Genomic DNA, 27,585 nt, shown 5'->3' on the forward strand with positions numbered 1-27,585 from the left:
TGAAAAATACTGCACTTTTTAAATATTTAATTTTTTAAATTAAAATCTAAAAAAACTTGCATACAGTAATTAATGTAGTTCATTAAGAAAAAGTGAAATATTTGTATACTCCAAGAGAATTGGAAAAGTCCCACAAACTTTTTCTATAGATTAAAAAGAAAATTTAGACCTGTTTATTGTGCACTGTCATTTTTCTTAATTCCAGGGGTGTTACCACTGCAGGGTTAAATATAAAATGTTCATGTTTATACTCCAGCATGACCACCAGGTCAGAGGAGTTTACAATAAATTATCAACACAAATGTTAATTGTATTTAGCAGTCACGGACTGGAACCCCAGTCCACTCAAAGAGTGTGTGCTACTGCGCTCTCGCTCCTGACCACTACGTCAATCCTATTTTGAGCAACCCCTGTGAGATGCAATGCAACCACTTAACAAAAAAAAGTAGCGAGAATGGTTTGTGTTATACTTTATTCTAAAGTGTAAAATACTAAGTTTTTCACAGTTAGTCTGTGAAAAACTCTTAGAATTTTATTTTCAGAAACTAGTCTAGCAAAGTTGTCTATATTTAGGTAGGTTTAGAAAGTTTCAATCATTAACCTCCAACCAAAAATTTTTGCATGTAGATTATTTTTGTGCCGCAACAGTCGTGCATACCATGATTACTTCTGGTTTAAACTTATTTAGGAGTTCTATGCTGATAAATTATTAACTTATCTGTTCCTAAACCTAATTTGCTTTTATAGGATGAGGCTGAACTGCAAGAAGAGCTTCATTTAGATGTTTCAAAGACACTTCATGGTAATGTGCACTTTTCTTGTTTGCTTGTTTTTGTTATATAATAGAATTAACATTATTGGAAAGGTGAATGATAGGTATAAGAACTTAAGGATTATTAATATGCATAAAATTAATTTCAAGAGAAGAGTAAATTGTTTATCCTATATTTGCTTGACATTTCATTTTGATTTTATTTAATTGTCCATTTTCTTGCCAAAAATGAGTTAGATCTGTCAGACTTGTCTGACTTGTTTGGAAATTGTTTAGTGTTTATAAACACTAAACAATTACGACAGTTTAGTTGGAAATTGTGTATAATATTTTTAACAGAGCTGGAGGAGAGCTATAATATAAATAAACAAGAGAAATTTTGATATAGTTATGGAAATTTGTAGACTTCCACATTCATAAGTGAACTGCCATGACGCTTATATGTGCCCAAGATGTAAAATAATTCTATAAACCATGCTCAGCTATAATAGTTTAGTTCATCACAAAAGTGACAGTGATAGTCTGAATCTTTCTTCATCTAAAGAAAAGAAAAATATCGATTTGTAGAGATAAACTATTCTTAGGTCCCTAGGAATATTTTAATAATGCATTGCCTATTGTAATGAACAAATTAAGCAAAACTTTGTTATTCAAATTAAATGAGGTATTTAGGATCTCAAGATGAAGAGAAAGATGCATTAACCTGTTAATGCATCTTTCGTCCATCACTTCACAGTAGAGTCATAAGTGCTTTGCAAGATTTTTTGTTAGAATTTCAGTGTAGTATGTTTTATTGAGAGTCTGATTTGGTGTGGCATATTTAGCAGTAATAATTTCTTTAATATTGGAGAAAACAAGAAGCAGAATTTCATATTTGATTTTGATATTCTTTTTTTTTTGATCTGGGGATTGTTTTATCTTTCATTGCAATAACTGTCTTTTAACTTCTGGGTTGAACTGGAACAGCAAACTTTCATCGCACATAATTTCAGTACTCAGAAAGTCTGAATCATCTTCAGATTTTTCCAAAACACCTTTACAAACTTGGTATATTTTCATTCTTTGATCTTCATTCAAAATTTTTGGCACCATCTTGGCACACACTTTTCTCAAGCTGAAATTTTCAGTTAAAATTTGTCTAACTGTTCCTTTGTCCATAGAAGTTCTGATGCAACCATTTTAATGAATAAATGATGATCACTTGTAATCAGTGTCTTATCCAGTCCACATTTTCATCACTTGTCATGGATACCATGGTCATTTATAGTCTTCCACATTCTCTTTTACCTCTAGAAATCTTTTATGCCATTCAAATACAAGCTCTTGACCTAGTTAGTATCTTGGTGTTTTCTGTAGTTTTGTTAAAAATTTGAGGTTGATTTGTTGTTTGCTTTTTTTTGTCTGTCATTTTTCCCACAAACTGCAAAAACACAAAGTAATGAAAACTGCTGCTCTGTAAAGAGACGTTAGTATGATTTGGCAGACTAGGGAAAGGTTCAAGGTCAACTGTTGTCTTTGTTTCACAGTTGGCGCTTGGTGTGTATTGACTGCGGTGCATTATAGCCTTAGTTGCTAATGCTCCAATAAAACCCCAAAAACCAACCGTGTATTGGCTGCACGCACAGTCTCATTATTTAATACCCAAACTTGTACAAGTTGTAGCTATTAAAGACAGCCAAACTGACTGTTTTTGAGTGTTGTTATTGCCAGATGTCACATTGCTGGCCTTGTCGATTTGTACATTAGCTCCTACACTATCTGAAGTCAACTGTTGGTGATATTATCCTGAAATGAACCATGACAGCACCATTGCTATTTAGCAATGCAAGGAAGACCACTGAAACTAAACCGTGTGATCAGAGGGTACTTGAAAGGGCAGTATGACAATTAGGTCACCCCCAACACCCATCAGACACCCCTACTGAACATCAACCTGGAATTAAAAGATGTCAGCAGGGGTTAAGGTGTGCACAGGGAGATTGGCCTGTGCATACACCAAGCATTACCAGCCACAGTCAGGGGTCTCACCTTGCATGGTGCATCAGATACTGTAATTGCTTTTATGATGAAGAATTTCACTATACCCTATTTCAATCAGATGGGCAGGTGTGGATGTAGATGATGCTTGGAGAACATCTATAGCTGGAGAGCATTGTAGTAGCAATGAAGTTCGGAGGAGGTGGGGTTATGGTATGGAACTCTTTCTTATGGTACAGCATAAGACCTTTGGTAATTGTATGGGGAACCATTGACATTTCCATGCTCCCTGTGATGCAGCAATTCTTTGGTACAGATCTATGTTTGTATTACTAAGATAATACCCCATGCAATATTGTCAGCACCATTTGAAAATAGTTCATGGACACTAATGTATAAAAGGTGGAATAGCTGGCATGTAATCCTGATTTGAGCCCTGTGAAACACCTATGAGATGAACTGAAATGTTATGTTAGGGCAAGACCAGCACATCCCACATCAGTAGATCAGTTGCCCACTGTTGTGCACAAGGAATGGAGGACTTTTTATTTATTTATTTATTGTACTAGGCAGTCCCAGCCAGCTTTCCTGGCATCCCCGCCACTAATCACAATATTGTATAGATATTTACGCCTTACATCACTGTATTTACTGCACTATATTATTTGTTGGTGGGTGGAGTCTACCCAGAAGGATGGAGTGTGTCATAATAGCTGAAGGGAAGTGAGAGCTGACATGCTATTTAACTGAGTGACAATAATGCTAATGTGAAACTGATGTATACCTGGATACTTTTGGGTGGGTAGTATAATTTACTGTTGATTGTAATTCTGACCTATGCATTTACAAATGAATATAAAGCTAAAGCCAGGAATTAATTTCTAGACAGTTTAGTTTTTTGCTAAAACACAGTAATGTTATTAGAGCTTATTCCAGTCATTTTTGCATATGAAAATAAGATTTCTTTTTAACTGTTTTACAGTTCACATACGAAAAAGGCAAGACTTTTTATTTCCACGAGTTTTATAAAATTATGCTGATTTTATTTTATTTCATTTAATGATTATACAACAATTAACCCATTTACTGTACAAAGAAGAAGAAAATGCAATTTTACAGTTTACAATAATACTGTGATAAAAAGAAATTGTAAAATAATACAATCGAACTGGAAAGTGTTATATTATGTAGTTTAGAGCAAACAGTAGCTCTGTGCTGTATGTGGGAAATGATGCCAAACTGGAAAAAAATACAGGGGGAAAAAAAAAAAAAAAACTTCAAGAAGTTATATTGAAATATTTGTATTTATAATAGTGCATAAAAAAATATTTTGTACAGATTGATATTGAAAAAGAGATAATCTATAAACAATCACTGTGGCCGAAGTTGCACATCAGTAATTAATAACTGAAACAAACTATAAAGGCCTGTTTTTTAATTTTGAAGTTGGGAGTGAAAAACACTTTCAACATAAATTGATATAACATATTCTAATATTCTTATAACATATTTCAAATTATGTATTTCTTGAGTCTTTTTTTTTTTTTTTCATTTTTTTCTCAAAATTGATTTCATTTTAATTAGTTCATACTTTATAATTATAGGGTAACCTTTACTGCTTTAAGTTAGAAATGTTAGATATTTTATTCTCAGTAGAGGCACTGTCTTTGAATATTTGTATTCTGTCAATGTGTTTTCTGTTTCATTTTTTCATGGCTTCAAGCACTTCACTAGTCAGGACAGTGTTTGCTTACTAGTTGTGTAGTGTTGGGGTTGCAGCTGCTCAATACAGGCTTGAGTTGAGGAGTTATCCAAACACAACATTTGTACTTCACCTGCTGGAATGCCTTGTAGCTTCCCATTTAGAAGATTGGGCATTGGTGTCTGAATTCCTCTTCTATTCTCTCTCAGTTGTTTTTATTTATTCTTCATTAGGAGATCATAAATTTATTCAGTTTACTTTGTGACAGCTTTAACCAATCAAGAAGACTTTCTCACTGACATTCCAGAATTTTCGCTTTTGAAAAAAAATTTTTTTTTTCTTCCATTTGATCTAGTGTTTCTTTCTTTCTTTTTCTTTTTTTTTTTTTTTTGTACACCCTAAACCTAAAAAGAGACCATTTCACTGTTTTTGGCATTTTAATTCTTTTCCTATTATTCCTTTTTCTATTGAAGTGGACTTTATTACACCACTTTAAAATTTTTTAAGTCACATTTCCTGTCTGGTCAGTGTTTACAAGAATATTTTTCAAATTAAATCAAAGCAACTGTCTTGTTCAAAGTTAATTGGGTGATGTTCTGGTCTACAGAAATTTGTGAGCAGCCTGAAAGAATTCTCTGCAGTTTTTACTGAAATAAAACTTGAGTTCATTGGCAAGAAAATTGCAAATTGTTGTGTCAATATTTTTGTGCCACCAACTAGAATGGGGGGGGGAGATGATTAAGGTGTCTTGTGCCAGAATCTTTCCATTGAAGACCTTATGTAGCAGTTTAAAATCTGTAATGTTCTGCAAATGTCAGGGGACTCTAATATGAAACACTTGCATGGTTTCTTGTAGAAGATTCTATGTTAGAATACCAGTCCGCTTTTAGTAAGGTAATTGATGGAATGGTTTTGCCATTGTTCCAGTTGTGTTTCATGTGATGAGGGTGCATAAATTCCAATGAGGAGACACAAATTCAACGATTTGTAATACAAAAGCCTTGAAGTAAATATTTGAAAAATGTGGATTCCTGAATGTGTATGTCTGTCTTAGTGAACCTTGCCTGTTTTCCTTTCTTGGCAAATTACATTTCTAATATGGTGAAGAAATTTGCAGTTGTCTTCGTGCAAAGCCCTGAGATTGATGACCTCTGAAACCATGATAATATCTGAGCTGCTAGTAGCATAGTAATAGTAGTAGTGGCATGTGATGCAAGAAAGCAAGTGTATGAGCTTATGCAGAATCAGCAAAAAAAAATCACACCATTCCCTCCAAATGCCTGTCCAGTTCCTCCTTAAATTTATTTAACCTGTCAACTTCGACAACAACAAATGGAAGTTTGTTCCAGCAATTAACCACCCGCTGGCTAAAGGCAAATTTCCTCACATCTATTCTACATGTCTTTTCTTAATTTGAATTTATGCCCCCTTAGCTTTGTAATCTGAACAAGTGGAAGGATCCCATCAGAATTCAGCGTGCTCAACCAATTCAAGGCCTTATACAGGGTGATTCACTACCAGTGCGACAAACTTGCAGGAGGTGTAGGGGACACAAAGACGAATCGGAATCACATAGCATTGCAGGGTCCGAAATGCCTTCGTCATGCGGTAGAAGACATTGAACGGGAGGTCGCGTGAACAGCAATCCCACTGGAAGTCAGCATTTGCGAACCGGTTCCCGAGGCAGTAGGATGGACGAGTATTCAAACTTTGAACTGGCCGACATGCACCTCGCCAATGGAGCTGCGAACTGTAACGGGCGTGCCGCTCTGCGCTTGTACCAGGAACATTTCCCGCACAGGCGTGCTCCTCATCATACGATTTTCGCACGTGTGCACAGAAGGTTACGTGAGACTGGTTGTTTCACGAAAGGTACCATGAATCGAGAGCGAATGATGAGGACGCCAGACAATGAGGAGAATGTCCTACAGAAGGCAATTGCCGTCTTGCAGAAGGCAATCCGAGTACTCGAGCGATAGGCCAACGATTGGGTATTTCCCAATCCACTGCCACCGTATGGAGGATACTATCAACAAACCAAATGAGTTTATACCATCTGCAACGCGTCCAATCATTGGAGCCTGCGGATTATCCACTCCGGAGGACTTTTGCTACTTGGTTTCTTCAACAGAAACGGTTCGCAAATGTTGACTTCCAGTGGGATCGCTGTTCACGCGACCTCCCGATAGGCCAACGATTGGGTATTTCCCAATCCACTGCCACCGTATGGAGGATACTGTCAATAAACCAAATGAGTTTATACCATCTGCAACGCGTCCAATCATTGGAGCCTGCGGATTATCCACTCCGGAGGACTTTTGCTACTTGGTTTCTTCAACAGAAACAGTTCGCAAATGTTGACTTCCAGTGGGATCGCTGTTCACGCGACCTCCCGTTCAACGTCCTCTACCGCATCACGAAGGCATTTCGGACCCTGCAACGATATGTGATTCCGATTCGTCTTTGTGCCCACTACACTTTCTGCAAGTTTGTCGCACTGGTAGTGAATCACCCTGTATACCTCAATCAGATCACCGCGCAGGTACTTAGTCTCCAGCCACTGCAATTTGCAGAACTTAAACCTCTCTTGGTAAGAGGATCCCTTCATTCCTCTCACCAATCTTGTTGCCCTTCTCTGTACACGCTCAAGTAAATCTGCATCCTTCCTAAAATGAGGCCTCCAGACCTGTACGCAGTACTCAAGGCATAGCCTGACCATTGCCTTATACAGAGGGACAATCACCTCCTTCTCCCTGCTAGCAAAATTCCTATATATCATTGACAAAACCCCATGACCTGCCCTGGCAGCCTGTCTGCATTGCTCAGAAAACTTCATATCTGACGGCACAATTACTCCCAGGTCTTTTTTATTTTCTACCACCTTAAATGTAGTACCACACGGTACGTTTCTCTGGGGGTTACTTCTACCCATATGCAGTACTTTGCATTTGTCAAGGTTAAACTTTAGTTGCCACTTCTTAGCCCATCTGCCTAAATTATCTAGATCCTGTTGCAGTAGCACACAGCCATTACTGTCATTAACAACCCTGCCAACCTTTGTATCATCTGCAAACTTCGACATTAAGCCTGATATACCTTCATCAATATCATTGATAAATATACAAAACAACAGTGGACCTAACACCGAACCCTGTGGGACTCCACTAATAACATTAGTCCACAAAGAGCAGCACCCATTGATTACCACCCTCTGTCTTCTCCCACTTAACCATCCTTTTATCCATTGTAGCAACTTACCCTTAATACCATTCTGCTCCAATTTGTTAAATAGTCTTCCATGCGCAACAGTGTCAAAAGCTTTCCTGAAATCCAAATATATGATATCAAAATTATTTTTTGCATCCAGTTCCTTTGTAACCACATCATAATATCCTATCAAATTTTTCAGACAAGACTTTCCCTTAACAAACCCATGCTGTGTCTGAATTATTGCTGCAGTCTTGTCTAGATGATCCTGCAATGCATCTTTAACCAGTGACTCCATTATTTTATCCGGAACAGAAGTTAAACTAACTGTTCTGTAATTACTCGTGTCACCCTTCGATCCCCCTTTGTGAATTGGGGATACATTTGCACATTTCCAGTCCGTGGGGACCTCCCTTGAATCCATGGATGCTCTCATAATTATGGCTAAGGGTTTGCTTAGTTGCTTTGCTGCCTCCTTTAATATAACTGGATAGATCCCATCCACCCCAGGTGCTTTTCTTATGTTTAACTTCAACAATTTCTCCTCCACTTTGCTTTCAGTTATTACAAAATCATTAAGTATCCTGCTACAATTTGATAACCTTCTGCCATTTTCAAACCTTAATAATTCCTCATGTGTGAATGTAGATGCAAAATACTCATTCAGTTTGTTATCTGAGCAGGATCATCAACAGTTGAACCATCAATGTCAAGTGGACCAATCAGATTCATCCCCTTCCTTTTAGAGTTTATATAAGTAAAGAAATCCTTGCTGTTTTTCTTAGCATCTTTTGCCAAGGATTTCTCATAATCTGTCTTCGCCTGCCTAACCTCCTTTGTGACCTGATTACAGACTAGCTTATATTTGCCATAGGCTTCTGAGTCGCTTGATAATTTATATGCATCCCATGCATTTTTCTTCTCTGTTACGAGTCTGATTAGTTCATTAGATAACCATTTAGGCCTAAACCTTGAACAATATTTCTTAATAGGTATGAAACTTTTAGTAGCATCCACGATTAATTCCTTGAATGCTTCCCACTTAGAATTTAATGTTGGTAACATCGTCAGTTGATCCCACTGTACAGAATTTAAAAACTGTCGGAGACCACTGTACTCACCTTTACGGAAGCAAAAACCCTTTCCTTTATCCCTGATGGCAATTAAATCTTTAAGTAAATCGGTACACTGATCACTGCCACCTAGTGGTTCCTTTATCTGCAAATTCTTAATACACGAATGATCACTGCTGATAACCAGATCAAGAGTATTACTTTCTCTGGTTGCCTCTCGAACTTGCTGCTGCAGAAAACAATCATCCAATAAATCCACAAAAGTCTGACTAGCTTGTGAGTGACCAACCCACAAGTTCCAGTCAATATCTGGGAAGTTAAAATCCCCCATTATAAGACATTCTGATTTACTAGCCCACTCTATTTCTCTGTACAATTGTTCATTGTACTCATTCGAGTCATTAGGCCTATAACACACTCCTACTCTTATTTTTGCTTTCGCAGTGCTTATGTCACACCAAACTGACTCAACAGTGTACTGTTCATCTATATCAACTGGATGCACTTCTTTTGATTTTATGTTTTTCTTAATTAACAGCATACTTGAAGGCAAAGTGACCTTTTTTCTTAGGACCAGCAAAAGAGAGAGAGAGAGAGAGAGAGAGAGCACGCAACATTTATTTGCATTTACTGCAAAACCCATTGTTGGTTGCCCAGCAAAGGGCAACCAAAATGATCTACCTGCATAACCCCCCCCCCCTCTGCTTTCTCACAGTAAAACTCTTGTTTTTTTTTAATTGTAACTTGGTTTTTAGTAGTTAGGTCTTCCTTGCTGTTGGTTACTTTGTAATATCCAGGTCTATTTCTTCTAGGTTATTTTTAATTTTTTTTTTATTTTTTATTATTATTTTTTTTTTATGAAAAACCCCAAACACGAAAGGTCTCAAAACCTATAGTACTTAGTACCGTGCATGGGTTGAAGGAGAAGTATGGGGGGAGGGGAATGCCGAAAACTTTGCTCTAGAGACTAAACATGGGTTTCACCACTTCAAGCCTCCAATAAGCAGTGGTGGTATTTCACCGGTTGATGAAAGTCATCTACCACCTACAATACACAGTGTACTAATTAAATAATGAGATTGATGCCACTACAAAAAAAAAGAATAACACTAATGGCAAAGTAAGGTTATATATTTTTGTTATAATACACCTCCAATGTGTACACACTGTTTACATCTTTTATACAAGTTTCAAAAACACTTCTGGCACTCCTCTTCTGGTACTGCTTTCATCTGGTCACTGCAGCCTCTGTGGCCTCTATCATCTCGTATCGCGTTCCTTTCATGACTGTTTTGATTTTGGGAAACAAAAAGTAATCTGGGGGAACCAAATCAGGAGAATATGGGGGTGTTGAATGACTGGAATAAATTTTTATGCCAAAAATTGCTTGCTGTTGATGGCAGAATGTGCGGGTGCATTGTCATGCAACAACAACCAATTTTTGGAGTTGAACATTTTGCGTCTCACCCGACAAATTCAATCCAACAGCCTCTTCAAACACCTCATAGAACTTTTTTGTAGCTGTTGTCCCTCGAGGCACAAATTCTTGATGGATAATGCCTTTGATATCAAAGAAGACGATCAACATGGTTTTCACTCGCAATTTTTCTGATAGTGAGAGGATGACACGCCATTCTGAACTCTAACGTTTTGTCTCGAGATCGTATTGAAATACCCAACTTTCATCACTGGTAACAATTCTGCTCAAAAATGTTGGGTCGTTGTCAACACATGCCATCAAATCGATGCAACACTTGACTCTTTTTACTCGTTGCCCGAAACTCAACGAATGTGGTACAAAACGGGAACAAATTTTTCTCATACCCAGATCTTTTAGAATTTCTTGTACAGATTCCTTATTGCTACTGATCATCTCAGCAAGCAACCTCATTGATATTGATCTGTCTTCAGTTATAATTTTTCCAATCTGACAATTGATTAGAAAAATTGTCAGTTTCAATGCGATGATTTCAGTGACAATTTCCAGTGTTCGAACAGAGATCGGTCGACTAAGTCGGGATCATCCTCTAATGACTCATGTCCTTTACAAAAATGAGAAAATCATTCAAACACTCTTAGTTGAGACAAACATTCATCAGCATAAACATTTTTAAATCATCAGAAGTTTCCGTAGCACTTCTTCCCAATTTACAATAAAATTTGATAACTGCTCTTTAATCCATTTTCAATTTTCTGACAACATGCACAAAATTGCTATTACTCTTTCCGTCATAAATCACGAACAATTGACCGGACAAGTTTCAACTTGCACTCATTGGAAAGAGCACACTCTATCAGATCTAATCATGTACTGTTTTGGCCTCTTACATTAACCCCCTCATGTATTAGTATTAGCAATGGCCACATGGTGCAAGGAAGCCTATGGCTTATGCTGCACCAGCCAAAAAAAAAAATAATAATAATAAAATAAATAAATAACAGTAATAATAAAATAACAAAAAAATTAAAATAAAATAATAATAATAAAAAAAATTAAAATAATAATAATTAATAAATAAGAGAAAAGAAATGGAAATCCTAAGCATTTCCCTCCTTCCATAGGTAATTATCCAGCTGACCTTTGAATTTCACAAAACTGTCAGCCTCTACCACACCCATGCAGGTAACTTATTCCAGTAATTTATAACTCGTTGGCTCAAATAAAACTTCCTGCAATCCAGTCTAAACATCTTCCCCCGTAACTTGAAATTATGGCCCCATGTTCTAAAATCATTTATAACTGTGAAAATTTCGTCCTCATTCATTTTGCTTATGCCTCTCAGAACCTTAAACACCTCAATCAAGTCTCCTCTAAGGTATCTACTTTCCAAGCTCTGCAACCCACATATTCTAAGTCTTTCCTCATATGGATGCCCTTTTGCAAATCTCACCTGGCGAGTTACCCATGCGGTCTCCATATCTGAACACAGTATTCCAAGTGTGGTCTAACAATAGCCTTATACAATGGGATTATGACGTACTTATTTCTACTAGCAGTTGTTCGATACATCATCGATAGGACACTGTGGGCCTTCCTTGCAACCTGTCTACGATGCTCAGAGAACTTAAAGTATGACCATGTCGTAACACCCAAATCCCTTTCCTCCACTACTGGCTTTAGTTCAACTCTGCCAAGTGTATAAGTTATTTTGGGTTTACTGTTCCCCAGGTGCAATACCTTACACTTTGCTGTATTAAAGCATAGTTGCCATTTTTCTGACCGTCCCTGAAGTCTATCTAGGTCATTCTGAAGAAGCTCTGCTTGGCAGCGATCATTACCAATCTTTACATCATCTGCAAATTTAGACATCATGCCCTCTATCCCTTCATCAATGTCATTTATGAAAATCAAAAACAACAGTGGTCCTAATACTGATCCTTGGGGAACCCCACTTCTTACATTAACCCAATCTGAGGAATAACCATTTATCCCAACCCTCTGCCTCCTGCCCTGAAGCCATCCAGCTATCCATCTAAGGATTTTCCCTGTGATTCCATCCTGTTCCAGCCTATAAAGTAACCACTCATGTGGGACCGAGTCAAATGCTTTGCTGAAATCCAAATAAACAATGTCGAAATTATTCTCAAAGTCCAGCTCTTGAGTGACCCTGTCAAAATAGCTAACCAGATTAGTTAAACATGATTTTCCCTTTACAAAACCATGCTCTTCAGAATTCCATTTCTATCTAAATGATCCTGAATTCCAACTTTGATCATTGTCTCCATGATGATTTCCCCTACTACTTGAAGTTATCCTAACCGGCTGGTAGTTTCCCACGTCACTCTTAGAACTGCCCTTATGTATTGGAGATACATTGACACTTTTTCAATCCAACAGACTAACTCCTGAGTCCAGTGATGCTCACATAATTAGCCTCAGTGGTTCAATGTACTCACTTGCTGCCTCCCTTAAGATTATAGGGTATATGCATCTACTGGCCTGTAGGCTCAAAAGTTTTTTTTTTTTTTTTAATAAATTATCCCGAGATATCTCGTTTTTAGTTTTAAAAGTTATTTGGAACTGCACGAGATATCGCAGGATAAAAGCAAATAATAATAACTCCAAATTTAGGACTGAAACATATTTTCTCGGGCATTTATCTAGCTAATTTTTCATTAGCCAGATAAATCCCAAGATTTCTCAGGATTTTCTTATGGCTGGCAGCAGACGACTGACCTTCATTTTACTTATATTGTACAGCAATGTCAGAATGTAGTTAGTTCACGATTATTTCTTGTGGCGGGAGGTTACTGCTTGTGCATTCCACTTGATTTTTTCAATTTATTTATATAATGAGTAGTGAAGAAGAGATTAGTGACAATTTATATAGTGAATTGGAAACTTCTGGTAAATCCAATTCTGATAAATCTGTTTCAAGTTTTGATTCAGATGAAGAAGATGGTGATGTCAATGTTTTAGATGCTAGACAGTGGTTCAAAATTTACTGTACTAAAGACTTCCCCTGCCCCCCCCCCAAGATTTCCATTTGCTGCACAGCCAGGTTTGCGCATGGAAAGCAATACAGATGAAATGACACCCAGACTTTTTTGCTTTATTTTTTGTTGAACAACTAATCAATCTAGTGTGCTCTGAGACTAATAAATTTTCAGAACAGAGTGCTGCTTGTGATTCTAGTTGGACTCCAGTGATGCATGCTGAATTGAGAGTATTTTTTGCTCTGAAAATGCTGCAAGGTATTGTGAAAAAGCCTGAAGAATATATGCACTGGTCAAAAAAGCCATTACTTGAGGCACAAGTGTTTGGAACTACAATGGCTCTTAGGCATTATAAAAAGATAAAACAATACCTTCATTTCTCAGATAATGATCATATGATGCAAATATGCACCCAAATCCAAAACTAAACAGGATTTATGATGTCTATTGCTTCTTAGAAAATAAATTTAAAAGACTCTATGTTCCTAAAAGAGACAACAATAGATAAAAGCTTGATGCTGTACAAAGGAAGACTCAGTTGGGTGCAGTATATGCCATTGAAATGCTCAAGGTTTGGCATAAAGTATTATATGCTGTGTGAATCCGAAAGTGGCTATGTTTTGACTTTCATAATATATGTAGCAAAAGATACAGAAATGGATCCAGACTTTATTGGTCTTCCAATGTCTACACAAATGGTTTTGACTCTCATAAAGCCTCTGTTTGGAAAAGGATATTGCCTCACAGTTGACAATTATTATACCAGTCCCCAATTAGCTAATATTCTCATCACAAAGAAAATTATGTTTATGGTACAGTGAGACTAAACAGAAAGGAAATGCCTGAAATGCTGAAGAAGGAAAAGCTGAAAAGGCAAGAGGTTGCTGCTTTTCAAAGAGGGAAAATTATGGCCTTACGTTGGAAAGATAAAAAAGATGTAGTGTTGTTATCTATGGTCCATAATCCTTCTCAGGAAGAAATAGAAACTCGAACAGGAGTAGTGAAGAGACCCAAAGTAGTTTGTGACTATAACTTTTCCATGGGAGGTGTAGATAAAGTTCACCAGCATTTGGCAAACTATCCCCTGCCCAGGAAATGGATTAAAAAATACTACAGGAAGGTTTTCTTTCGCCTAATGAACCTAGCTGTGTGGAATTCATTTCTACTGTATAAAGCCACAATTTCAGATGGCCAAAAAGCTCTTTCACCCTTGAATTTCAGATTGCACCTGATTGGTGAACTTATCAAGAAATATCACCTGCAAATTCCACCCATTTAAAAGGGAAGAGCGTCCTCAACATCCCACCCAACTTGCGCTATTCACCAGGCCATTACCCCATTGATATTCCATCAACCAAGAAGAACTTTCCAACTAGAACTTGTCGGGTATGCTCTAAAAAGCGGAACAGCGATGGAATAAAATTCGAAAGGAGACACACTACATGTGTGAAACATGTGAAATTGGCCTTTGCATCACTCCTTGCTTCAAGACCTACTACACCAAGTAAAATTACTGTTTGTTTTTCATGAAATGCCGTTTTTTTTTTTTTGTGGAATTCAATTTGTCTTTCAGGGAATAAATTAGAAGTTGATAGCTTAAATAGATTCAAGGCTGAACTAGACAAACATTTGGAGGGAGTGAATGGGTGAAATGAGAAGGGTGCTTTTTTTTTTTTTTTTTGGCTGATGCTATATACGCTTTCTTTCTTGCATCATGTGCCTTTACTAATGCTAATGCTAAAGTAAGTTTGCATTTTTTTGTGTTTTTCTGTTACTTTCTTTTAGCTCAAGCACTAATTTATTAAAAAAATCTGTATAATTTGCACACTTTTTGGCATACATGAGATAACTCGTGATAGCCTAAATGGGTTAATTACTCCCATCTATTTTCTACTAAAAAAATTATAAAAAACAAAAAACTATACAGTGAGTATTCGCGTGATGCATACTTTTAATCAGTAAAATAAAAAAAAGTTGATCTGTTATGTCACATTTTCAGGAAAAAAATGATCTGGGAAGGGGTTAATATTAAATGCAGAGTGCACACAGTCTCTTTATTTAATTGCCACATTGTGTATATATATTTTATTAATTTTATTTAGTTTTATTTAATTTTCATTAGAGGGTCCTGTATATTGGGTGATAAGATTGGTTTGTTAGTAGTTTTCATAGCATAGGCCTACACAGCCCTTTGACAAGTTTAGAGGAACTTTGAAAAGGCTTTGGCAAGATCCATGTAAACAGCATCAACATCAGCCACAGTTAGCTCCTCTAATGACAAAGTTACAGAGAGAGAGAGAGAGAGAGAGAGTGAGTGTTGAGATAAAAACATATTTTCTACGCAGTAAATTCTAAAAGAACATTCTATGGTTCCAAAAAGACATCATCACTCATCTCATATTGTGAAATGTGTCACGAGTTGCCTAGTTTTTAACTTCATATAAGGTAAGGATTCCCAATTAGAAAGGACTATTGTTATTCTCAGTTAAATGCAACCAGCTCTTAACTTATTTCTTTTCCTTTTAAATTTGCTCCCATGGTCAGAGGCCTTAAAGGTCATAAATGTATTATGTTTGATAAGTTCATCCCTTTGGTATATCTCATATTGTGAAAATTTTTCAGAACTGTGTTGTCATCTCTTACAATTTGAGTGCCTGACAAGATTGCCCCCTTAAGAAATCCATGCTGTGACTGCATTAGAACTTCATGGTCCTGCATTTCTTTTTTAATCAGTGACTCTGTTATTTTCCCTGAGCCTAAGTCAAGCTAACAGGTCTTATATGCTCTCATAGTTATGGCTAAAGGTTTGTTTACCACTTTTTCTCCATCCTTTAACGTAATTGGATAGATCCCTTCAACCCTGGCACATTATGGCCATAGATGCCTTTGCACCTAAAAAAAATTCCCAAACCAAACAAACCCTTGAACCCTAGATGCCTTTTTTATATTTGGCGTCAACAGTTTCCCTTCCACTTTACTCTCAGTTATTACAAAATATGTTAGAATTACAAAATTATGACAAAGTTATTACAAAATCTGTTAGCTTCCTGTTAGAATATGGTACGCTTATGGAATCCATAAATTTATATTACACTTCAACTAGATATGGGCTGTAACAAAACTTAACAAAAATAAAACAAACAAATGAATAACTGAAACAAAACAAATGAAAACGTTACTTGCTTATATAAGTTAATTTTAAGTATAGAAACTCCACTCTTCTGTGTGCATTTATGTTCAAAGTTGGTTTTACATTTACAAGCTAACTATATGACAAGTATGTCATATAGTTAGCTTGATGTAGACTACTTCAGCAAACAGCAATCTGTCATAATGTTGCAGTGTAGTCTTCAACTTTCTACTGGATCTACTTCCACAGCTTGGATAATTTCTTCCTTTCATTATTATTGATACTGTTATGAACAAAAGCATTTCATTCATTAATCCCAAGAAATATTTCTTTATTTTCTTTCTCTTTTCTCACTGCCTAGTGTTCATATACCAATTGCAAAAAATTTAAATTCCAAAGTTTTACCATAGACTGTAACACAACACATGGTTTACTATAAATGATTCATACACCAATGATGTGAAACCTGGAAGAGTTCTTAGTTGTAAAATAACTAGCACTGTATCATAAGTATATAATAATTGGCACTGTTCTAATCCTGTTCATTGTCAGAGGGATTTCTCAGCAACTTAAGCTATTGCTAAAGCACTATCCTCCTGGTTTATTACAGAAAAAACTGTAATAAACCAGGATAGTGCTTTAGCAACAGCTGTGAATACATGCACTAGCAGAACTTCTGATTGTAACACATTTTTTAGGCCAAGTAGAGAGAGTAGAAACTACCAAGAAACTTGAGTAGAGAAACTACCAAGCATTCTTACCGAATGCTATTTTGAATTACAAATTATGACATGTGTAGCTGCATCTATCATTACCAGACTTAATAGATTCATAACGCATTCAGACTTAGTGAGGCTGAGGGAAGACAGAAGTGAGAAGTCAGAAGTTCATTGATATCAAGAGATCACTTTTAGTGAGATAAATTTTTATTTTATTTTTTATTTTTTATGTAAACCCCAAACACGAGAGGTATTAGAACCTATAGTACTTAGTATTATGCTTGGGTTGGAGGTTGAGAAGACGAAAGAAGATATTTGTTGACATTGGACTTGAACTTCTGTAGCCTGTAATTTTCAGGAAATACGTATAAAGCAAGGTTGTTCCAGAAAACGGCAGTTGAACGAATAAACAAGGAAGATGAAAAGTTGGTTCTGTGAATTTGAAGTTGGACAGTAAATAGATGTTGGCTGGTGGTGGCGGCACATGTTCGGACTGTTTTGAAAGAGAGAGGGGGAATTATAGAAGCCAATTCAGAAAAACAGTGCCCATGGAAATATCTGTAGAAGAGGCATGCAGCAGAAACAGTACGTCTATGAGACAGTGAGTGGAGAGACTCTGTTAGAGGTGAATCATTAATTAACCTAACTACCCTCTTCTGAATGGAATCAAGAAGCCTGAGAGAGGTTTTGGGGGCACCACCCCAGAGGTGGGAACAATTTTCCCTGGTAGTGCTGATTTGCGATTTATACAGAGTGAACAACTGTTTGGAAGAAAAGTAACGCCGAAAGCAAAAGAGAAAACCAAATTTTTTAGATGCAGAGGAAGCAATATTTGTAATGTGCTTGTGCCAAGTCAGATTAAAAGTCAGGGTAATCCCTAAAAGAGATATATCATCTTGCCTAGAAATTGGAGTATCACCAAAGATAAGCATAGGAGCAGAAGAATCCTTTTTGCGAGATTTAAGACAAGACTGAGTTTTAGAAGGATTGAAATCAACGAAGTTGTCTTTGCTCCACTGAAGAATTACCTGGAGATCGGCATTTAAGGAATTGGTAGTGGATATTCGAGAAGTTGAAGTTGATTGAGCAGGGCAAGGTTTTTCAAAATGGAAAGTGGAATGCAATGTGCTATCATTGGCAAAACTATGGAGAGGATTTCCAGTCAATGGAAGAAGGTCATTAATATACAAGAGGAAAAGAGTGAGGGAAAGAACTGAACCTTGCGGGACACCGGCATTAGTGGAGAAGTTAGAAAACAGAGAGCCATCTGCCATCATCCTCAGTGAGCGGTTAGAGAGAAAACTGGATAACCAATTACAAAACACGGTTGGCAAACCATAAGATGGAAGCTTGTTTAGAAAACCTTTATGGCAAATACGATCGAAAGCCTTTGAGATGTCAAGAGCAACTACTTGTGTTTCACCGAACCTTTCCATTGAATTAGTCCATAAATGGGTAACATAAGCCAGAATATCACCAGTGGATTGATACTGACGGAATCCATACTGGCGATCGTTGATCAGATGGAAGGTTTCTAGATAGTTTAAGAGTTGGCGGTTAATTGATTTCTCCATTACTTTAGAAAGAGTAGAAGTAATTGCAATGGGTCTATAATTGTATGGGAGGGATTTGTTACCCTTTTCGGAACTGGCTGGATATGAGCAAATTTCCAAGCAAAAGGTAAAACACCTTTGGAATAAGAAAGTGAAAAAAAGGCGGCAAAGAACAGGAGTAAGTTCAGGAGCACAGGTTTTGAGAACAAGTGGAGAAATACCATCGGGAGCTGTAGCTTCCTTAGCATCGAGATTCATCAAAATCCTTCTGATGGAAGACCCTAGGAGGCATTGAATGGAGCCAGTTGGGAATGGTGGGAGGTGTTTTACCAAGATCATTAATACATGAGTTTGAAGAAAAACAGGATGCTAGCAGGTCAGCTTTATCCTCGGCTGAAGTGACAATAGGACCATCTGATTTGGACAGAGGTGGGAGCTGAGATGGGCAAAAGTTGCTGCCAATAGCTTTGGCAAGAGACCAGAATGCTTGGCTACCATTAGGGCAAGTAGCAAGTTTTCTACTCTTAGCCTGTTCAAACTCTAGTTTGGACGGATTAATAACTGCTTTACAATTGTTGCAAGCTTTGGTGTAGGCAGAAAATGAAAATTAAGGATTAGAAATGCAACGTTCTTCTCTTGAGCACCCTTAGCACATTTATTGGAAAACCAAGGTTTAGATAAAGGACGAGATTTTAAAGTGGAGTGTGGGATAAAGGATTCCATTCCTGCAAGAATAATTTCACTGACACGATCTGAGCAAACGTTGTCATCAGAAGTTTTGAAACAGTAATCCAACCGAGGAAAAGAAATCTCGTAGGTGATCCCATTTTGCATTCTTATAATGCCAAACAATACGAGGTTGGGAATTGCCATGAGATAAAGGCTCCATTGGAGAAGAGACATTCACCAAGTTGTGATCTGAGGTTCCTAAAGGACCTCTCACTTCGACCGTGTTATTAGAAGGGTTGTTTGTGAGAAAAAGATCAAGTGTGTTGGCCGTATGGTTAGAATTGTCCGGTATTCTTGTAGGTAAATGAACAATCTGTGCAAGGTCGTTAGTGATTGCAAAAGTCTTAGCATCTCGACCAGCTGGGTGGTTGTGTGACTAGAAAATGGAAGCCACCTGGAGTTGTGAACATTAAAATCACAAAGGAAAATTACTTCACTGTTAGGAAAGTTGGACTGGAGAAAGTGAAGTTGCAAAGAGAGGAAGTCAAAGAGCTCCAAGTTATTAGTGGAGTTGGGAGAATGGTAGAGACAACAGATGAATTTGACACAATGAGGTAGAGAGACTTTAAGTCAGAGAAGATCGAAAAGAGGAGATTCCAACTTACCAAGTCTCTGACAGGGAATACCGGAACGAACATATGCACAAGTACCACCTTTGAGGCAAAAGGATCATACAACGAATAATTTGGGCAACTGAGATGAGCAGTAGTTGAATCAACCGATAACTGAGATTCTGTCAGAAAAAGTACATGGGGTTTGGCAGACTGCAAGTGGAAATGGACATCGTTGAGATTAGAATTGAGACCACATATATTTGTGAAATGAATTAGGAAGTGTTTGGGAGGTTTAGATCTTTTCGCAGATAAGCTTACTCTATTAGTTTGACAATTCATGGTGTATTCAATAGTAAGAAATAGTGGGTGGGACATGCTGTATGAAGTAATGAAATTTTTGGATGTGGTGTATACATGGTAAGAATATACCCAGATCCTTGACATAATGTGGTGTCGACAATGGCCCCCGCATACACACTACTTGGATTCCCTTCAGTCATTATCTGGCAGAGTAGAGGTAGCAAGATTACACACCAGCTGATCTGGAAGCCTCCTAGAGAGTTACCAGTAGGTTCAGTCTAGTGTACTAACTAGCGGCCGGCCTGCGAACACTGTTTTAGAGCTGTAGAGCTTTTGTTTTTTAGATTGAATTTAATCTAAAATTTAATTGAATTTAATCTAAATTCAATCTAAAAAACAAAAAAAAAAACTCTACAACATATGATAATGAATGAATCATTATCTTGAACTTGAACAACCATATCATGGACAACATAAATATCAATAAACTTATAAATCAGCATAATCATCTACTTCCTAATACTAGTCCTAGTTATATAAAAGGAAGATATAAATATAATAAACCGTTTGGATTATTAGCTTGTAACTACAAATCTATAGCTACCAGTTTAATATCACATATTGCAGACACCAACAACTGCATTTGTCAACAAAATAACATGCAGCAATATATTGATCCAGACTATGGACACATCATTACAGGAAATCTAAACATAGTTACAGACCCAATGCTCAGATATGTACTATCACAAGGATTCAAATTCAGGCCACGTACCAGAATAAATGCAACTAACTTCAATAAGCAGCTATATCAAGACCTGTTAAACTACTGCTTCCAACTAGCCTACAAAAATAACACACCTATAGAAGCATACCATATGTGGATTAGCCATACATTCGCCTTATTTAAGCATAAATATGCATTACACAGTTCAAATGTATATTATCAGGGCAAATACTACAACTTGACTAAATTAAAACATAAACTGCTAGAAATACATAAAGACTTCGTAATCACACCGGTAGATAAAGCAGCCAATAATTTTGCATTCATTTGCAAATATTTTTATACACATACGTTAACTAAGGAACTTAACTCAAGTAATACTTACAAGCCGATTTCCAGTACATGTAATAGCATTACAAAAAAACTAATAGCCTTCAATAAGAAACTAAAGCTTAATTTAAGCAATTACAGCTTGCCTTATATTTACTTCATTCCTAAATTTCATAAAAAACCAATAGGCTTCAGATTCATAACCTCATGCAAAAATAGTTATGTACACAAATCTGGAAAGACGCTTGAACAACTACTGCAACCACTGATGCATAACATACATAACAGTAAAATCATAGGCAACAACCAACCTGTATTAAAATTTTTGCAAAGTAATAAAGTTAATAATATTCAAACCTTTGATTTCCATAGCCTATTTACCAGTATCAATCAAACCAATCTAAAATCTGTACTCAAAGATATATATGATAAACATAAGGATTCTATTTCCTGCAACACCTACTACTGGAACAACATACTGAACTTATGTATCTCCAATAACTTCATATATGATGGTAATACAGTATATCAACAAACCAATGGAACACCTATGGGCAGCCCAGCCTCATGCATAATAGCCAACCTATATCTATATTGGTCAGAAACCTCATTTCCACAGGACCTTATCCTATTCAGATATATAGACGACCTCATAGTGATCAACTGCCCGAATTTCATCCAGGATTATGGACATTTATACCCCAACGAACTTGTACTAGAAAGAACAAACAATTCTGATACAGCAGCCCATTTTTTGGATCTAGATATTAAGTTAAAAAATGGTATAACCTCCATCAATTTGTACAACAAACGTGAAGCATTCAACTTTAGCATAGTAAACTTTACACAATGGAATTCCAATATTTCCAAACAGGTACATGCTAATGTTATCCTAGCACAATGCATCAGAATAGCAACCATATGCAGCAAAAAAACAACAGCTATTGATAACATCAGAATATTATACAGTAAACTGCTGACCAAAAATCTTTTTCCTATTGCATATCTGCACCATCATATCAATAAAGCCCTTAACATATTAAGGCACAAGAACCTAATAGATATTAATATAAACAGCCTTATTGACTTATAATTATTCCCATACGCATCAAATATATATATAGTGTAAATACAATACACTAGGCCTCTTTGGTGTCTTATAGTCTGGAAAACTCGTACCCACCGATTGGCCTAACACTGTATTTATCTTGTAATTATCTTGTAATTATTTTTAAGCCTATCTTGATTTATTTATTTAATCGTTAATTGTGATTTGATTGTAACTTAAATGTACACAATTACACTTTTAACGCAACTGACTTAAATACATGATGCACTAACTCTCGGACATTCATTCAGGGTCCTAACTATAGGAACGGGTTTGCAACCCCGAATTACCCTAGCCCAACTACATATTTCTAATTTAATCATCTTTTTACTTTATTAGATTCTACATTTTATGCTCTGTGCGCCATTAGTCTACTGAACGCTATACCAGAGCACTATTTTTCCTACTATACCCAATCTATTTTTTCGCCTTAACAAAGTTTAGCTGCCTTCTACTGCTACTTTGTCAGCTATTATATTTCTTAGCTATCCTGGGTGTTTGAGCGTCATGTACTTAATCTTAGCCTAGCGCAGCTCCACCGCCTACGTAAATTCATTACATAATATACAGACACCAAAATTCGTCTAACGCTAGGCGCCGCTAGCGTATCTACGCATATATACACGGGTTAGCCTCCGGCAGTCTTTTCTGTCAACACCACCAGTAGCAGTAAGACCTTGTCATTCGGTCACTCCTATTCCTTTGTCTTCGCCTATTTCACTTTCATAGCGGTCTACTTACTTCTGTGAGGTCATCCATGTTCTGTATGTAATACTTTAGTAACACATAATAGTTTTGAATAACTTGATTTTAATTATTTATTCAAAATTTGTATTCAAAATTCTTTTTAGATTTTACCACGTGGTTTCTTACACGTGTTCCTTGACATACAGAACATGTCAGAAACAGAAGTAAGAGTATTGCTGTCCTTTTCATAATTTTGGTGGATGACCTCTGAAGAAGACAAATTATGAAAGATACTGCAATGCTATTTCTACCTTGGTCGTTGTTTTTTCAAAATTTGCTTTTTGGTTCTTTTCATTTTATATCGTTACACTTATTTTCTTTTCCTTTCTTCCACCCTTTGTTCAACACATATCGCTCCCAGGGTACACCGTATTTTCATTAGTAGCATTAGTTAAATTCGATACTTATATGTATACTTACTATATTCTACACATAAAAATAATTTGTTAGATAGTATGAATCAGAGCTGTAATACTCAATATGTTCTACGTTGATAATAATATTTGTAAATTAATAAGAGGAGTTTACCTCAATATAGTACGTGGAACACTTCCGTATGATACCCTCCAGAAATTAAAACGGAAAAAAACGAAAAAATCGACAACTTACCGGTCCATTAAAGTAAAATATAAATAATTAAAGTAAAATATAAATAATTAAATAATCAATTTAACACAATTCAAAATCAATTCAAAACAATTAAAATTAAAATTAACGCAATTAAAAGAATAACGAAAATATTCAAAACGATCTTCCTTCCTTTTAATTGCGTTAATTTTAATTTTAATTGTTTTGAATTGATTTTGAATTGTGTTAAATTGATTATTTAATTATTTATATTTTACTTTAATTATTTATATTTTACTTTAATGGACCGGTAAGTTGTCGATTTTTTCGTTTTTTCCGTTTTAATTTCTGGAGGGTATCATACGGAAGTGTTCCACGTACTATATTGAGGTAAACTCCTCTTATTAATTTACAAAAAAATAATTTGTGTATACATTATGGTTGTAGGGTACCTTTGCGCTTGCAGTGTCCCTGATCCATAATTCATATTATCGCAATTCTAATCCATCTAAATCTTAATTTTCTTCCCCCACACATACCATACAGCTTCTCTATTTATTTTTATTTTTATTATTCGTAATTATATATATATATATATATATATATATATTTTTTTTTTTTTTTTTTTAACTCTGATGAAGGTTTCAGCCATTAACTTTATAAAATCATTATTGTTTCTGGTAAGGTAATCCTACCCACTGTCATGGTGCATGTTATAAAATTTAAATTATTTCATTTCTGTTTCATATTCTTAGGTGTATTTGTAATATTGATTTGTATTTGTAATTATTTGTAATTTGTATTTGTAATGATGAATGGTGAGATGTTGAAGTGAACTTTTTCTTTCCAGCTTTAGCAACTGGAGTTGGTGTAGAAGAATTTGAAGAAGAGGAAGAAGTTGATGAAGAAAATTATATCCCAACTAATGACAAAATTTCAGATGTAGACTATATCATGTCTTAGTAAATTATGTTTATTCATAACACATCCTTAGCCATTGAGAATCATAGTCTGACTAAGAATTATGTGAAGCCAACTGCTACAGATTATTTGCAGTACTGTATGGCAAAAAGTACTAACACACACACACACACACACACACACACACGCAAGTTGCAAAAACGCTTTTAATTCAGAAACCTAATGGACAGTAAGTTCACCCCTTTGGCTTGTATGATGGTCTCAACTCTTAACTTCTTACCAATTTCCAGTAGATATTTGCTGGGATTTACCTCCCTTCCTTGTGCAAAGCAGCTGTCAGAGCTGCTTTGCACAAGGAAGCTACCCTAACACAACTTCTTAGCTACCCTAACACAACCCATGTGTTTACTTGTACTGCAGTGACTTCCAGCAGTCTCTGAAATCTCCTGCATCTTGTTTTCCGGGATGCTGTTCATTCCAGTAGAAGCAGTGCAAGAATCACTTTCACCTCTGCCAGTGGCTACTGCTAATCTATTAGTCTTTGTATCCCCCAAGCTTGCAGTTTTCCGACCCACTTAACTCTGCCTCGATACCGTCAGCAAATATTCTTGCACCCTTTCTATTTAAGTGTATTCCATCCCTGTAGAAGCAGTCTCTCCTGTTAACAAGCACAGACCAGGCTGAGAAAAACCCCTTGACCCTTGCACAGTCTCTCCAGGGCCAAATTGATTGACAAAGCTCTCATCATATACTCCCTCCTATTGTGTCTGGCCAGAATTGCAGACACGTTCAAATTCAACCCTAATTCATGGCTTTTTTTTCAACAGTGACCTATACTTGTTAAGTAATTCTGCTGGTCTCCTACTCTTAATATCATTAGTGCCAATGTGTACAACTATATCACCTTTTGTGCCCTTAAAAGATGATATCTGCTCTACAATGTAATCAACCTTTGCCCCTGGCAGACATAACCTGGTCCTGTTCCACCTATCGTTATACAATATGTTCCCCATTTTCCCAACAATAGAGTCACTGACAACTACTAATTCCTTTGGGACCAGTGCATTTTTCCTTGGGGGTTGTCACTGTGTTGCGTGATGAACAAGTGCAAGCTCTGGCATTGATGTGGGCAGCTGAGAGCCTGATGGGCCCCTCAATTTAGATCCTTCGAGGGTATCCACCCTGTCCGTGCTCTCATATAGCCCCATAATAATGCTGAGTTGTCGCCTGATTTGCTCACACTCCTTACATCAAGCACAAAGACATTCCCCTTGGCAATATCATGTCCCGTACCTGATTGATCCCAAAACATCAAACAAGCAGCGCATTTTAAAAGGCTGTGATTCAGAGGGCAACTGTCCCCCCCCTCAGTTCTCCCTGACCCAGAGCACTCCCATTAGCTTGAGCCTTTTGCTTTGCTGCTCTGGTCTGAGTCATGATTTCAATTCAATCTCAATAAAATTTCAAATTTAGTACAAAATTATAACCCTAAACTTATATTCCAATGCAGTTTTTTTTTTTTTGGTAGTTGTTGGCGCATCGGCATCTGTGGCCATAATGCACCTCCCAAAGTTTTTGTAGTACTTTGATCCAAGCCCGAGGCGGGATTCGAACCCGCGACCTTTGGGTTGCCAGGCATGTACTTTACTCACCCGGCTAGCCTGGTCAGCTCCAATGCAGTTATAACACTATATATACAGGGTGTTTCAGTTAAACGTTTCAGAACTTCTAAGAGGGGCAGGGTACATCCTGACAACTCGAAATCATATAGCAATGTGGGGTCGGAAATGCTTTCCTGAAGCGGTATTGTACACAGAAGTCGTCGTGCAGCACAGATTCGATTTTCGGTCAATGTATGGGCCGGTATTATGGGAGATCACCTCATCGGACCTTACCTGTTACCGTGTCGTCTAACCGGATCTATCTACTTGATCTTTCTTCAGCAAGTATTGCCACAACTTTTGAGAGATGAACAGATTTCTGCATCGACGCAACAGACAATGTGGTTCCAACACGATGGAGCCCCTGCCCATTATAGCGGAGATGTTCGTAACTACCTGGATGTCACATTTGGTCAACAGTGGATCGGATGTGGTGGTCCCGTGCGTTGGCCTGCTCGGTCACCCGACCTGTCATGTCTTGATTTTTATTTCTGGGGTCATATGAAATCGCTAGTTTATGACACCCCTGTTGACAATGCTGAGGAGCTGGTTGCAAGAATCGCAGTAGCTGCCGAAGAAATTCGAAATTCGCCTGGAGTATTCCAGAATGTTCGGATGTCCATGCGTCTGAGATGTGAGGCGTGCATTGTAGCCCGTGGAAGAAACTTTGAACACTTACTTTAATCCATGTACCTTTTGCTTCTTTTCATGTATTATTAAAACGATTTCTCACTTACGGTCTCTTTTCTTTATGGTGCTTCTGTGTACAACACCGCTTCAGGAAAGCATTTCCGACCCCACATTGCTATATGATTTCGAGTTGTCAGGATGTACCCTACCCCTCTTAGAAGTTCTGAAACGTTTAACTGAAACACCCTGTATATATATTTTTTTCAGTATCGAGTATTATCTCCGAGTTTCGTTATATAGCTTCCGTATCAGGTTATGTACTAATTAATAATGTTACGTTTGTAAAATCTGTCGTTATTTTTATTTAGTTAAAAAAGTACAATTTAATTGACAATGAAGTTTAACAAGGTTAATAAATTTTACTGATTAATTGATAATACTGTATACTATATTATACTATACTAAGCTAATGCCATCTAGTACTGGATATAAAGTTGTATCGTATAACAATGGTTGCAAGTTATGAGGAGTGGATAAATCAGCATTGCACATCACTATGCCATGTTGATGGCAGGGCCAGTAGTGTGGGGCAACTCAACAGAATGAATCAATAGTTCATCATTCTGTGTATCAACACTGCAGGTTGGTGGTGGAAACATGGTGTGTTGCATCATGCTTCCACCACTTAGATTATTATTGCATATTAGCTCCCACCAGATTTGGCACTTCGTGTCTCAAAAC

General features: G+C 36.8%; 1 protein-coding gene across 1 annotated transcript in view; it reads left to right on the forward strand.

The window, feature by feature from the left end:
* Positions 1 to 24,662, forward strand: part of LOC150081115 (uncharacterized) — a 38,950-nt gene extending 14,288 nt beyond the window's left edge. Inside the window, exons 3-4 of the mRNA XM_090381753.1 lie at positions 748 to 802; positions 24,483 to 24,662. Of these exons, the coding sequence (XP_090237879.1) occupies positions 748 to 802; positions 24,483 to 24,595 (168 nt within the window). The 3' untranslated portion in view covers positions 24,596 to 24,662. The remainder of the gene's footprint in view (positions 1 to 747; positions 803 to 24,482) is intronic.
* The last annotated feature ends 2,923 nt before the right edge of the window (positions 24,663 to 27,585 follow it).

This window comes from Mastigoproctus giganteus, chromosome 9, assembly GCF_048544385.1.
Source record: "Mastigoproctus giganteus isolate SK-2022 chromosome 9, ASM4854438v1, whole genome shotgun sequence".
In the NCBI taxonomy this organism is placed as follows: domain Eukaryota; kingdom Metazoa; phylum Arthropoda; class Arachnida; order Uropygi; family Thelyphonidae; genus Mastigoproctus; species Mastigoproctus giganteus.